The sequence below is a fragment of the Lithobates pipiens genome, unplaced genomic scaffold (assembly GCF_037356315.1).
Source record: "Lithobates pipiens isolate NorthernLeopardFrog02 unplaced genomic scaffold, aLitPip1_a1.2 Scaffold_14, whole genome shotgun sequence".
Taxonomy (NCBI): domain Eukaryota; kingdom Metazoa; phylum Chordata; class Amphibia; order Anura; family Ranidae; genus Lithobates; species Lithobates pipiens.
In genome coordinates this window covers 1780236-1795866 of record NW_027507728.1, presented here as the reverse complement: position 1 = coordinate 1795866, position 15631 = coordinate 1780236, and the positions used below count along the sequence as shown (strand labels likewise).

The following is a 15631-nucleotide window of genomic DNA, read 5'->3' as shown; positions in this document are numbered from 1 at the left end:
GAATTCTGGAGATATTGCCTAGGTCAGTGATGGCGAACCTTGGCACCCCAGATGTTTTGGAACTACATTTCCCATGATGCCCTGGCACTCTGCAGTGTAGTTGAGCATCGTGGGAAATGTAGTTCCAAAACATCTGGGGTGCCAAGGTTCGCCATCACTGGCCTAGGTTAAGGCAGCATGATTTAGCCAGTGATTGAATATGGGGTCTGAAGGAGAGGTCAAAGTCGAGGATTACACCCAGGACCCTGGCATGTGTGGAGGGACCAATGGTGAAGTCACGGGGGGGGGGGGGTACCGTGAAGTAATTATTATTATTCATGTATATATTATTTTATTATAATATACATATTGATTACATGGAGAATTATTCACTTGTGAAACCGTAAAAATTAGAACACATATATAGACATCCCAGTTGTTGACGTACAAAACATGGCACAAGTTCACGTGGGCTAAGTCCGGGGGTGTGCAGCCACGATGCCCATAACCTTTCAAACTTTCTTAAGCATCCCCTGTGTTGGTTTACATAATTTTTTTTTTTTTTTTTTTAAATAAGGCTATGGTCCATGTGTGATACCCACATTTGGTGTTAAGGAGGGTTAGGTGAAAAGAAGTATTTATTTTTTTATATTTTGGGCCTGGAAGAATCCACAACTAACCACCACTCTTGTGGGCTCCTCCAGTATGAGATCGCTTAACCTACCTAATGGCAATATTTAGGGTCTAACGGGACAGATGATTGGGGTACCCAATATAGTCGTCTAATAACGGTGCAATTTGGGACGTCTCCAGAAAAGGTGAATGAGGTCACCTCTGTCCCGTTTACATCTATAGCACAGGGGGTCAGCGAGTATTCCCATTTTGTACAGTTTAAATAACCAAGGAGTGGCTTCACAACAACTCTGTGACTGTTCTTGAATGGCCCAGCCAGAGCCCGGACTTAAACCCAATTGAGTATCTCTGGAGAGACCTAAAAATGTCTGTCCACCGTTTACCATCCAACCTGACAGAACTGGAGAGGATCTGCAAGGAGGAATGGCAGAGGATCCCCAAATCCAGGTGTGAAAAACTTGTTGCATCTTTCCCAAAAAAGACTCGTGGCTGTATTAGATCAAAAAGGTGCTTCTACTACATACTGAGCAAAGGGTCTGAATACTTAGGACCATGTGATATTTCAGTTTTTTTTCTTTTTTAATAAATCTGCAAAAATGTCAACAATTCTGTGTTTTTCTGTCAATATGGGGTGCTGTGTGTACATTAATGAGGGAAAAAATGAACTTAAATGATTTGAGCAAATGGCTGCAAATATAACAAAGAGTGAAAAATGTAAGGGGTCTGAATACTTTCCATCCCCACTGTATATATTAATACAGTTGTGCTCATAATTTTACTACATACTCTGGGAGAATTTTCATTTCTTGGCTGTTTTTCTGAGAATATGAATGAAAACAAAAACTTTTCTTATTATCAATCAACTGTGTTTACTCTTTTTAAATCACAATGGCAACAGAAACTACCCAAATTACCCTGATCAAAAGTTTACATACTCCAGTTCTTAATACTGTGTTTTTCCCCCTTTAACATCAATGACAGGTTGACGTCTTTTGTGGTATTTGTGGATGAGGCTCTTTATTTTCTCAGACGGTAAAGCTACCCACTCCTCGTCGCAAAAAGCATCCAGTTCCTGTAAATTCTTGTCTTGCATGAACTGCCCTTTTGAGGTCTCCCCGGAGTGGCTCAATGATATTGAGGTCAGGAGACTGAAGTGGCCACTCCAGAACCTTCACTTTATTCTGCTGTAGCCAATGACAGGTCGACTTGGCCTTGTGTTTAGGATCATTGTCATGTTGGAATGTCCAAGTACGATCCATGCTGGCTGATGAATGCAAATGTTACTCTAGTATTTTTTGATAACATACTGCATCCATTTTGCCAACAATTTTCACCAAAATTTTCTGTGCCTTCTTGTAGCTCATACATCCCCAAAACATCAGCAACCTACCTTTTTTTTCATAGGCCTTGTTGACTCCTCTCGAAATGTAGCGTTTATGGTTGTGGCCAAAAAGCTCAATTTTGGTCTCCTCCCTCCAAATGACTTTGTGCCAGAAGGTTTGAGGCTTGTCTCTGTGCTGTTTGGCGTATTGTAAGTGGAAGACTTTGTGGCATTTGCGTAGTAATGGTTTTCTTCTGGCGAATTGACCATGCAGCCCATCTTTCTTCAAGTGCCTCCTTATTGTGCATCTTGAAACAGCCAAACCACATGGTTTTTAGAGAGTCCTGTATTTCACCTGAAGTTTTTTTTGTTTTGTTTTTTTTGCATCCCAAACCATTTTTATTGGCAGTTGCGGCTGAAATTTTAGCTGGTCTACCTGACCGTGGTTTGTTTTCAACAGAACCCCTCATTTTCCACTTCTTGATTAGAGTTTGAACACTGCAGATTGGAATTCTCAATTCCTTGGATATCTTTTATATCCCTTTCTTGTTTTATACAGTTTGACAGTTCTGTACAGACGATCCCCAGGTTACAAACATCCGACTTACAAATGACTCCTACTTACAAACAGAGGGAGACAACAGGAAGTGAGAAGAAATCTACTCTTAGGAAGGGAAATTCACTACTGTAAGCCCTTGTACACACGGTCGGACATTCCGACAACCAAATCTGTCTGATTTTGTCCGAAACTGTTGCATACACGCGGTCAGACAAATTTGGCGGAAAATCAGATCGCTCAGAGCGTGATGACGTTATTTCGTTACGACGGGACTACGTTCAGGCTAGTAGCCAATAGCTTTGGTGTAGGAATTTGATCTGAGCATGCGTGGCACTTTGTCCAATCGGAATTCTCTACACATGATCGGACAAGGTCTGATCGGATCATGTTGTTGGAAAATTTTTCCGACAAGTTGGCAAACTTGGTCCGTCGGATACTCCGACGGAAACAGTCTGATGAAAACCACACACAGTCGGATTATCCGACAAAACGGTCCGATAGGACACATTCCGTCGGAATCTCCGACCGTGTGTACAAGGGCTAAGAGTTATCTTGGGTGGAAAAAGGTGTCTCTACTGAAGCTTTATCACCAATCCTTGTTTCCCCACCATTCCAAAATTTTTTAAATCAGTTGTCATAGGGACAGAATGTGAAGTGAAATCTTCTGAACAGGGGCACAGACAGCAAAACAAATGTTACAGGGTGTTAACCCTTCCCTATGCTATCAAAAAAATGTAAAAAAAAAATATTTGTTTGGCTGAAGCTACACTTAAAGTGGAAGTAAACCCTCCTAAACATGTTTTGCTTAGTAGGTCATACTTTTCTCTTTTTGAGAAAGTGCACTTACTTGTGTCCTTTTCGAAAAAAACGCCGTTTAGATGTCGATGACGTCAGCCGCGCTTGCGCAGTATTGACGTGCGAATGCGGCGTATCTTGTATTGCCGCCTTTGATCTTCCTTATTCTCTGCCTTTTTGTTAATACGAGGCCTTCTCCTCATTGCGGCAGAGGAGAAGTCTCGCGTTGTAAAGATATCCCCTGGTTTGGATTTGTTATGACGCTACGGCGCATGCGCGAGATTTCCTGAGGGAAATCTAACTAAGGGCGGAAATGACGTCCGCAAAGGACGTCCAAACCAGACTTTGCAATGGCGCGGGCGATACCCGGAAGGGAGATATTTTTGAAAACGAGAAAAAAGGTATCTAGAGCGCTCGTTTTTAGGAATTGCATATATAGTAGGAAGGCTGATGTATAGTATAATAGCAACAGTAGAAAATTAGAATTTTTTTGGTCGGGTTTACTTCCTCTTTAAAAAATGTACCTGTTCTGACTTGCAAACAAATTCTACTTAAGAACAAACCTGCAGACCTTATCTTGTTTGTAACCCAAAGGGATTGCCTGTATTTCACCTGAAGTTATTTGTGGGTTTTTCTTTGCTTCCCAAACAATTTTCCTGGCAGTTGCTGCTGAAATTTTAGTTAGTCTACCTGACCGTGGTTTGGTTTGGTTTCAACAGAACCCCCTCATTTTCCACTTCTTGATTAGTTTGATACTCGGCTGATTGGCAGTCTCAGTTCCTTGAATATCTTTTTATATCCTTTTCCTGTTTTTATACAGTTCAACTACCTTTTCCCGAGATCCTTTTAACAATTCTTTTGCTTTCCCCATGACTCCAGAAATCCAGAAATTTATTTGGGTAGTTTCTGTTGTTGTTATAATTTTAAAAGAGTAAACACAGTTGTTTGATAATAAATGGCTTCAGTCAAACACTAATCACGAGTCAAAGAAAAGTTTTTGTGTTGTCATTCATATTCTCTGAAAAATGGCCAAGATATCATAATATATATTCAGTATATAAATTCTAAAAAACTACTGACAATCCATGCCTCATCAGTGCTGCATATTAGTGCCACTGTCACATGACATTAAAAAAGTATCGGTGATATAGAAAATATTGGTACTTGTACTCAGTCTTAAAGTGGTATCGGTGCAACTCTAATAGATTTGCAAAACAATGGGATAAAGGAATATTCCTGAACTTTGTTTTAGCTCCAGGTTACTGTAGAATTGTGCGAATGCATCAATGCAGTGCATGTAATAGCTTGCAGAGCTTGGATTCATTGAATGAGTTTACCAAATATGTAAATATTGCAGAATATACAGCCTCGTGCTACATAACTAAGCTCCATTTCATGCTGAATGAACTAAATTATTAATGTATCGTAAATTTTAAAAAAAACAAAAAAAAAAACCTTTTTTTTCATCCTGACCTCTAGTGGCTAATTTACAAACTACTATATATATAATAAGGAAAAATATGGAACAGAAAAAAATATATAATGTGAAAGCTACTAAGAAATAAGATAAGCACAGCTATAATGAATCTTCACTTTAATTTTTTTTTTTTTAAATAGTTCAGTATATTTAATATTTAGTACAGTGGATAAAAATAGAACCAGCACAGGCATATAGGAGCAAGGAATGGTAAGAACAATATATCTAAAACTGATTGTGATGGTGACTGACTGGTGGTGGGGGCAGATGATGGTCATCATTTTCCACTATATCCAGAAGGTGTGGGATGACTGAAAGATTTACTACAGAAGAAAGCCATATTCATTGTAATGTGTGGCGTTTGTTGACAAATCAGTGTTGTTGTTGGCAGGATGCAGAATATATACAATGTGCAAGTCAATGGGTGTTTGTCATGGGACTGCCTGGCTATATGGTGTATATACAACATTTGCCTGGATACGACCAAACAGAGAAATGATGCATGCTTCACCTTTGCTGTGACTTGTCTGTGGGTAATCCCATGGACACTTTGCCATGTCGTTATTAAAGTATACCTAAAGCCAAAACCTTTCAATGAGGTGAGGAATCCTTAGAAAACTTTTTTCCATTTTTTTTTTTTCCCCCCTTTCTTTTTGCTGTCCCATTGATGAGTTCCCTTCGCTACCTGTCTCATAGACACAACAAGAAACAAGGGTAAATTTCTCTTAAAGCGGTTGTATACCCGCTGATGTGTTTTTTTTTTTTTTTTTTTTTTTTTTCACCTGCAAAGGAAAAGGCATAATGAGCTAGTATGCACCGTACACTAGCTCATTATGAAATACTTTCCTTAGAACGAGGCCCCGACATCTGTCCCGATCCACGCTGAGGGAGCTGACGTGTTCCCTCTGCATTTCTTCCGGGTATCGCGGTAAAAGTAGGTAAAAGTCCCAAAAATTACTATACAACCACTTTAAATTAGGGGAATTCCCTTCTTAGGTAGTTTGTCACCAGAACAGGTATCTCCATTGAAAGATTTTGTCTCGTTTTCTGTTCTTGTGACAACTGTAAAATGTTGTTCTTCATAATTTTCTGTAAGGTTGCCACCATCCTTTTTCTTTTTTTTTTTTTTTTTAAGCCAAACACTTTAGTGGTACACGACCAAATGTATTTTTTTTGTAGTATACACTATAGGATTGTAAAAGACCTGAGACACATTTTGGGTGTTATAAGGAGAGTAGAAATGCAGCTCGTGAACAGTGGGTGTTGCCAAATTGTGTTTAAAAGTGGGAGGGGCTTAAAGAGGCATAGTTAAATAAAACAAAAGCATTACTGTTTTAATAAAATATGCTTAGTTTAATAAAACAATTGTCCACTGTAAAAAAAATAAAATAAAATAAACTTAGCCTACCTTTTTAAAAGTGGACAGTGTGTGGACTGTGCCAGTTAGGCAGTGGATGGTGTGGGCCCAGTGTCAGTAGACCAGTGGATGGTGTCAGTAGGGCAGTGGATGGTGTCAGTAGGGCAGTGGATGGTGTTAGTATTTTTTTTTTTACATTTTTATATTATTTTTAAAAATGTATTGTTTACAACTTTTTAACAGCCCTATTGGGGGGCTTTGATGAAATATCAGGGATCTACACAGACCCCTAGTGTCACTTTTGAGACCAAGATTCCCCAGTCCCTTTCTCCAGCTGCAATGGACAGTGAATGAATGGGAAGAAAACACAGTTTACTATGCTTCAGTTATGAATGGACACAGGAGCGTAAGCATAAGGAAAAAATTATCCTTTATTTTCAGATTCTGGCTTTGCTTATATATGCAGCTTCAGGTGATGAATTTTAAATGAATAATCTATTAAACTTTAAATTTTATATTTAAAAACTGGCAAGACAGATTCATCGGTGCAGGCGGCAACAGGACCTAGCAGACGGACAGCACTGAGTACCCAACATGCACTAGGGTTGACATGCTGTGCTTACTGCAAGAATAAATTCTTGCATAAGAACACTTTACAAAGTGGTTTATAAAACTACTATACAGTATCTAACAACAAAAGTGAGTACTCCCCTCACATTTTTGTAAAAATGTTATTGTACCTTTTCATGTGACAACACTGAAGAAATTACACTTGCTACAATGTAAAGTAGCGAGTGTACAGCTTGTATAACAGTGTAAATCCGCTGGCAACAAAAGTGAGTACACCCCAAGTGAAAATATCCAAATTGGGCCCAAAGTGTCAATATTTTGCGTGCCACTAATATTTTCCAGCACTGCCTTAACCCTCTTGGGCATGGAGTTCACCAGAGCTTCACAGGTTGCCACTGGAGTCCTCTTCCCCCTTCTCCATGATGACATCACTGAGCTGGTGGATGTTGGAGACCTTGCACTTCCATTTGAGGATGCCCCACATATGCTCAATAGGGTTTAGGTCTGGTGACATGCTTGGCATGTCCATCACCTTTACCCTCAGCTTCTTTAGCAAGGCTGTGGTCATCTTGGAGGTGTGTTTGGCGTTGTTATGTTGGAATACTGCCCTGCGGCACAGTCTCCAAAGGGAGGGGATCATGCTCTGCTTCAGTATGTCACAGTACATGTTGGCATTCATGGTTCCCTCAATGATCTCTAGCTCCCCAGTGATGGCAGCACTCATGCAGCCCCAGACCATGACACTCCCACCATCATGCGTGACTGTAGGCAAGACACACTTTTCTTTGTACTCCTCATCTGGTTGCAGCCACATACGCGTGACACCATCTGAACCAAATACATTTATCTTGGTCTCATCAGACCACAGGACATGGATCCAGTAATCTGTGTCCTTGGTCTGCTTGTCTTCAGCAAACTGTTTGTGGGCTTTCTTGTACATCATCTTTAGAAGAGGCTTCCTTCTGGGACGACAGCCATGCAGACCAATTTTGATGCAGTGTGCGGTGTATGGTCTGACAGGCTGAGCAGCACTCATACGTCTATTTCCCAAAGAAAACCTCTGGATATGATGCTGAGCACATGAACTCAACTTCTTTGATCGACCACGGTGAGGCCTGTTCTGAGTGGAACCTGCCCTGTTAAACCGCTGTATGGTGTTGGACACCGTGCTGCAGCTCCGTTTCAGGGTCTTGGCAATCTTCTTATAACCTAGGCCAGTGATGGCGAACCTTGGCACCCCAGATGTTTTGGAACTACATTTCCCATGATGCTCATCCATGCTGCAGTGTACTTGAGCATCATGGGAAATGTAGTTCCAAAACATCTGGAGTGCCAAGGTTCGCCATCACTGGCCTAGGCCATCTTTATGTAGAGCAACAGTTGTTCCTCCTTCTTCTTTTTTTTTTTTTTTTGATCCTCAGCGTTCTTTGCCATGTTGAACTTCCAGTGACCAGTATGAGAGTGAGAGCGCTAGCATCAAATTTAACACACCTGCCCCCCATTCACACTAACGAGTCACATGACACCAAGGAGAGAAAATGGCTAATTTGGACATTTTCAATTAGGGGTGTACTCACTTTTGTTGCCAGTGGTTTAGAAATGAATGGCTGTGTGTTGAGTTATTTTGAGGGGACAGCAAATTTACACTGTTATACAAGCTGTACACTCACTACTTTACATTGTAATGAAATGTAATTTCTTCAGTGTTATCACCTGAAAAGATATAATAAAATATTTACAAAAATGTGAGGGGTGTACTCAATTTTGGGAGATACTGTATGTATATATATATTTTTTTTCTTTTAGGAAATATATTTTGCTTTCATTTAACACAATCCAAACTGTAGAGTAAAGTTGAAGATTAAATAAGGACTCCACTGAACGCTGTTGGTCAGTCTAGTATAAGTACAATCTAGGCAGTGTTTGTTATACAAGAGACGTATTTCTAAGAATTTCTAAATCTCCTTGGCAGCTATTCTGTTTGTTTGTGATTGACAGCATCCTCGGCAACCCTTTAGATGTGTATAGAGCTGTAAGATGTATTCTGTGTAAATGGGATACCAAAATTCATAAAACGCACCCCAACGGTCATTGATGTACAACCTGCCCCTTGCAGTAAATGTATGTGTGAACTGGTCCTAACTTTATTTGTGTCTTCTGCAGGAGGAGAATCTGATACTGGTCTCGGATGCTGTGGATGGCTTCTGGTCATTATATCATTTTTCTTCACCCTTGTAACATTTCCCATCTCCATATGGATGTGTATAAAGGTAAGACATTCCCTGTAACACTTGAGCAATATCTTCCCTACCTACACTTTGCACAGCCAACAAAAAACAGGTATCTGCTCTGTAATGCCGCGTACACACAACCGGACTTTCTGGCAGACTAGGTCCAACTAAATCAGCCTGTCGGACAATCCGATCGTGTGTGGGCTAATACGATTGTTTTTCATCTAAAAAAAAAATCAAACGGACCTAGAAATAGAACATTTTTCAAATCTGTCTGATGGACTCCATTCCTATCGGGAAAACCGTTGGTCTGTATACTGATCCGACGGACCAAATACGATGCAAGGGAAACTATTGGCTACTGGCTGTTGAATTTCCTTTTTTAGTCCCGTCTTGCGTCATCACGTTCAAAACGAACGGACTTTCGACCAGACTTAGTCCATTCATGTGTGGCCAAGTCCGTTCATTTGGAAAGTCTGTCGGGAAGACAGTCGGACCTAGTCTGCTGGAAAGTCCGGTTGTGTTTGTACACAGCATAAGAAGCAATGATGATTGGAAGGAAGTATTAAGCTGGCCATACATGGTTAGATTTTTATTTATTTTTTGTTGTTGTTCAGCCAGCCGGTCTCGCCAACTAATCTTGACCATCCACACAAATGAGGTGAGTGGAGGAGTCCTCATTCTTCTTTGCGAGGACATGTATCCTCACAGTGGCGGGTGTACTGATCGATTAAAATGATCAGCGGTACAGCCGCTGATCAATAGAATATTTTCTAACACGTCCCTTTGACATTTTCAAGTGGTGGAGCCCATACACTGATTGAAATTCAGTTGGTCCAGCAGGGACCAATGTATGACGAGCTTTAGTGAACCTAAGGGGAGACCAAACACATAATAACAGTAATATGCTACAGGTTTCCTAAAAGTAAAATCTGATTCAAGGCATTCGCCATTACCATTCTTTTAACAGGATACTGAACAGAAAGTTGGTAGGTTCTTGACCAGGGGTGTCCAACCAGTGGCCGGGGTTCCACATTTGGCCCATGGGGCCCTCTGATTGTTGGCAAGCCCAGACGGTGGGTTGCCCACCCACCATCCCAGAGCATCAGTGTTGTAAATAAAGCCAGGGGTTGAGGAAGCAAGCAGCTGCAGAGAAAAGCCACATAAGCTGATGCTTCCTGTATAGCAGGGATATGCAATTAGTGGACCTCCAGCTGTTGCAAAACTACAAGTCCCATCATGCCTCTGCCTCTGGGTGTAATGCTTGTGGCTGTCAATCTTACTATGCCTCATGGGACTTGTAGTTCTGAAACAGCTGGAGGTCCGCTAATTGCATATCCCTGCTGTATAGCATCAACTCCTATCACAGGCGAAGTGATTGATACCAAATGTGGTCTGCCTGGGACAGCAACAGCCTGCAATTCCTGAATGGAAGATTGTTATTAAAGGTAAGTTTATTACTAAAATCAGTGTGTATATATGGGCATATCTGTTCTGCAGTTGTTACTGGGCTGCTTTCAAACTGATCCACAGGTGCAGCGCAGAACACCTGCGGGTTATCTGCACTGAGCCATAGACTTCTGTTAATACCTGCAGGTTTGGTGCGCTTTCAGAAAGTGCACCACACCTGCTGGATAGAATAGAAGTCTATGGCAAAGTACAGCTAACCCCCAGGGAATCCACAGGTGCACTTGTCTGCACCCTCTGTTTGGGTACACCACAGCACATCAGTGTGAAAACAGCCTTAGGGCTCATTGACACTATCAGTCTGACCCGATCGGACCCTCCGTTCACCTCTATCGGGCCACAGATGTAAACGGACTTATGCCCACCAACCTACCTCCGATCCGTCCTCTTCTATCTGGGCAGATGGGATCCGAGGGCCCACAGAGTAGAGTGGGTTGTGCTTGTCCGCTCTGCATATGCATAGAATTATCATCCACCTGCTCCACTCATTGTGGTCCACGACCAGTTGCCAAGTCGCTTAAGTAGTCCTCGCTCTTCAAAAGGTTGGGCACCTCTGTTGTAGACACACATCTCCACCACCTTGTCAGTTTAGAGATCTCCAGTGTGGTCAATTCCAGAAACCTTTCCCCATTCTTCCTTAATGTTGCTAAAAAAAACTCTTTACATGGAACCAATTTGTGTCTAGCCACCATAGATGAATTATTATATTATACAAATTGACTGAAAAATTTATAGTAATAACACCTAATTTTTCATATGCTGCAGTTAACATGACACCTGAATGTGCAGAAGTTATAGAATAGTAATATCTTCTGCTTCCAGATTGTGAAGGAGTACGAAAGAGCGATTATTTTCCGTCTGGGCCGTATTCTACGTGGCGGTGCGAAGGGGCCAGGTGAGGATATATTTTTAATAATATTCTCATGGAAATAACTGTGCCTTGTATGTAAGTGGGAGCCTTGTTTGAGTTCATGGCATTTTAGTTTGGTGGGTCAATTACCAAAATGGATGACTAGTAGTGTGCTCTAATCTTCCATATAGGCAATGCTGTTATTTTACATTAAAAACCTTAAAGTGGTTGTAAACCCTTACAACCAACTTTGACCTACAGGTAAGCCTAGATTAAGGCTTACCTGTAGGTCCAAGAAATATCTCCTAAACCGTGTAGGTTTAGGAGATATTTGCCGAAAGACAGGCACCGCTGTCTACGGCGCAGGCGCACTGAGCGTGCCGCTGTCAACGGCGATATGCCGCGAGTGGCGGCTCCCGTGCGCATGCGCGGGAGTGACGTCATTGTGGCTTCGCCGAATGACAGCGGCGGAGCAGTGAGACCCACCGAGAAGATGGATGCTCCAATCTCCATTTCTAGCACAAATCCTCTGCCCCACCCCCCCAATCACTGAGCCCCCCATCATTGTTCTGAGGTGGGCTGGGGTTGGGAGGCGTTAAAGGTGGATGTGAAGGTGTGGTTGTGGCTAAGGTGTGGGTTGGGGGGTAGGAGTGGGGAAAGGTTTGGAATATATAATATTAAAGTCTCTGGGGAGGGGGAAGGAGGGGATGGGAGGGTTGTGGGAAGATTGCTTGGTGGCTGGAGAGGGTCTCTAAAAACAATGCCTCGGGCTAGTGGGGGTGAGGGCTGGAAATGGATGCTGGAAGAGCCTGAGAGGGCCAAAAAAGGGGGGAGAGAGAAGATGGAGGCATGGGCAGGGCCGCTGTTAGAAATCATGATACTCCGTATAGCTTACCTGACTGATGTTTGATCTCTTACACTTTTTTTTAAGGTGTATAATTTGTAATGCACAATTTAAAGTCGATAGTACGCAACACAGAGTTCAGGAATCAGTAGCAAGACACAGTGTGAAGGGGTAGTGATGGGTTTGGATGTGTTCAGATCAAACCCGCCAGGAAGCTGTCACCGCACACCACCAATCATAGGCAGTGAGGCATTTCCTGATAGGCAGCTGCACATACACACGCGGCCTATGATTGGCGTTGTGCAGTGCTGTCTTCCTGGCACGAATTGATCCGAACACGCCCGAGCCCATTCTTATGCAGGGGTAACAAGTAAGGCAGAGTGCAGGGTTTAGTAGCAAGTAACAGAGTTTAGGGGGTCAGTAATAAGTAACAAAGTTTATGAGGCTAGTAGTAAGTAGCGTCCATGGGACAATAGTAAGTAATGCAGAGTTTAAGTACTGTAGAAGACATTAATAACACAGTAGTCACAGACCCTGGATGCATTTTAAAGCCCAGCATGACTTATGTATGACTTATGTATGATTTAAAGAAGTATAATTTGATTTGCATTTCTTTGCTGAGGTGACACCCTGATATTTCCTATTGCACACAGAAGCTACCTGTTAATGCATATACCGTATTTATCGGCGTAAAACACGCGCCGGCGTATAACACGCACCCCAAGTTTAGGAGGGAATTTTAAGGAAAAAAACTTTTAGAAGGGAAATTTAAGGAAAAAAAAACTTAAATTTAAATGCCCATCAATGCAGCCTTATCGGTGTCATTTGCAGCCTTGTCATTGCAGTCTGTCCTCTTTGCAGTCTGTCCTCTTTGCAGTCTGTCCTCTTTGCAGTCTGTCCTCTTTGCAGTCTGTCCTCTTTGCAGTCTGTCCTCTTTGCAGTCTGTCCTCATTGCAGCCTGTGCTCATTGCAGCCTGTCCTCATTGCAGCCTTGTCATGCAGCCTGTGCTCATTGCAGCCTGTGCTCATTGCAGCCTTGTCATGCAGCCTGTGCTCATTGCAGCCTTGTCATGCAGCCTGTCCTCATTGCAGCCTTGTCATGCAGCCTGTCCTCATTGCAGCCTTGTCATGCAGCCTGTGCATCCTTGTCCCTTCAGTGTTAGATTTTATTTTAAAAAATGGCGCCTGTGCATCTCGGCGGTGCCCGGTAGTTCTCGGCCCTTCTCGGCGGTTTTTCGGCCGCCAGAGGGCCGAAAGCCGCCCAGAGCCCAGAAATCGCAGAGGATTGGCGTATAACACACACCCACAATTTTCCCCTGATTTTAAGGGGAAAAAAGTGCGTGTTATACGCCGATAAATACGGTAACCAATTCAATGCAGTAACACAGAATCAATCATTTAAGCCACACATACTAATGGTTTTATTTCTTTCCATACAAGCACACACCTTTTACACTTTCAGTTCACTGCATAACCATGGCAATGTCATTTAATTGGTGGCAATCAGCAATATCATATATTTCCCTGAAATTACCTTCTTAATAGAAGTGGTCCCATTCTGCATCTGTCACAGCCAGAGGAATTCTGATCTATTAAAGGGTTAACCTTATCTTTGAATCTGTGCTCCTGTACCAGTCACCAGTCATCTTCATGGTCAGTGTGACAAGGAGCTGCAGATACTGCAGGGTCAACCACTGTTGTTCAGTGCACAGGAATTCACACCTTGCTAGACGCACACTGATCCCTTCCACCTGTGTAGTGTCAGTGCACAGCATGTCAGCTGTGTTTAAAATCTACCTAAGGTGCCCCCTTCCTCAGTGCTGTCTGTATCCTCCCAGGTGTGTATCGTCCTGCCAGTTTGAACAGAAGAGTAAACTTAGTGTGGGAGAAGGTAACGGCAGAGACGCTAAGCTGTGCAATATCACTCAGCATCGGAAAATGCAGCTTTGGCCACCGGCCAGCTGATGCTCCGGTTGGAGAGATAGGGGGGTAATGAGTAGATGGAATAGGAAGGGGGTGGATGATGCTAACCAGGTCGCTGGCTGACTTGCAGAGGCAGTGTCGAGGATCGCTCCAGTGTCTGTGCTTCTCTCACGGTGCCACCTGGTCGCTGCCTGTCTCTGTGTTTGGAGATACTCCAGAGCTCCTCTTGCCACGCGGGAGCCGCTGAGAGACAGGAAGCCGCAGGCAGTGGGTGGAGCTGGGAGGTGATCTGGAAAACATCATTGGCTGTTAGGATTCCAGCGGTCCTAGCAACAAATGACAGTGAAGATTGCGGGGAGAACGGCTCTGCTCGCAGCAATCCTCACTCTGTGCAGTGTGCAAGAGCACACATTGCACCCATCCAGAATACGACTGAATAAAGCCCAGTGCTGTAACTTGTTATGGCACTGGGCTCTGGTTTGCAGGACTTCAGCCCAGATTGTGGGACCCCGGGACTGACTTGAAATCCCGGGACAGTCCCGCGGAATCTGGGACTGTTGGGAGGTATGGTGAAGAACAAGAAAGAAAGTTGGGCGCCAGTCACTTCTATGCTTTAACAAGTTTATTTCTCAAACAGGAAAAATGTGGGAGAGAGGAGATAGGGCACAGAACATCATTAGTAACGATCGGCAAACAGGCAGATTGGCAGAATCCTTAGACAAAAATAGGTGCGATAAGGTAGACAGCAGTTAAGGAAGAGAGTTTTTAACCACTTCAGCCCTGGGAAAATTTCCCCCCTTAATGACCAGGTGATACGGCACTGTGTCGCTTTAACTGACAATTGCGTGGTCGTGCAATGCTGTATCCAAACAAAATGAATATCCTTTTTTTTTTTTCCACACAATTAGAGCTTTCTTTAGGTGGTAATTGATCACCTCTGGGGGTTTTTTTTTTTGCGCTATAAACAAAAAAAGGCCGACACTTTTGAAAGAAAAACATATTTTTTTACTTGTTGCAATAATAAATATCCCCAAAAAAATGTCTTCATCAGTTTAGGCCAATATGTATTCTTCTACATTATTTTGGTAAAAAATATTGCAATAAGCGTATATTGATTCGTTTGCACAAAAGTTAGTGTCTACAAAATAGGGAATAGATTTATGGCACTTTTATTTTATTTTTTTTACTAGTAATGACGACAATCTGCGATTTTTAGCGGGACTGCGACATTGCGGCGGGCAGATTGGACACTTTTTTTTGGGACCATTGACATTTATACAGCAACCAGTGCTATAAAAATGCACTGATTACTGTGTAAATGTCACTGGCAGGGAAAGGGTTAACACTAGGGGGCGATCAAGGCAGATCTGCTTCTCCTCTCCTGTCAGTGAATTTTGTGTTTACATAAACAAATCTCGGTTCTGTGTCTCGTGCCTGCAGTCACAGCCGCCGGCCACGTGCATCGAGTCCTCTCCCCCTGTGCAGCGGCCATGCGCATGCCTGCTATGGCTCTTAAAGGAGCCAATATACAGATACGGCGATTTGTCGGAACGAGCCGACCTGCCACCGGCAGCTGTTTCGGCAAGTGGTTAAGCTGAACCAGGATATCTGTACTTTGTAGGATA

The 15631-nt window shown here is 42.8% G+C and overlaps 1 protein-coding gene across 2 annotated transcripts in view; it reads left to right on the top strand.

Moving 5' to 3' along the window:
• STOM (stomatin) overlaps window positions 1–15631 on the top strand; it is a 75771-nt gene that overhangs the window by 39004 nt on the left and 21136 nt on the right. For both annotated transcript variants that reach the window (XM_077479167.1, XM_077479168.1), the window contains exons 2-3: window positions 8855–8961; window positions 11212–11284. In XM_077479167.1, coding sequence (XP_077335293.1) covers window positions 8855–8961; window positions 11212–11284 — 180 coding nt within the window. The remainder of the gene's footprint in view (window positions 1–8854; window positions 8962–11211; window positions 11285–15631) is intronic.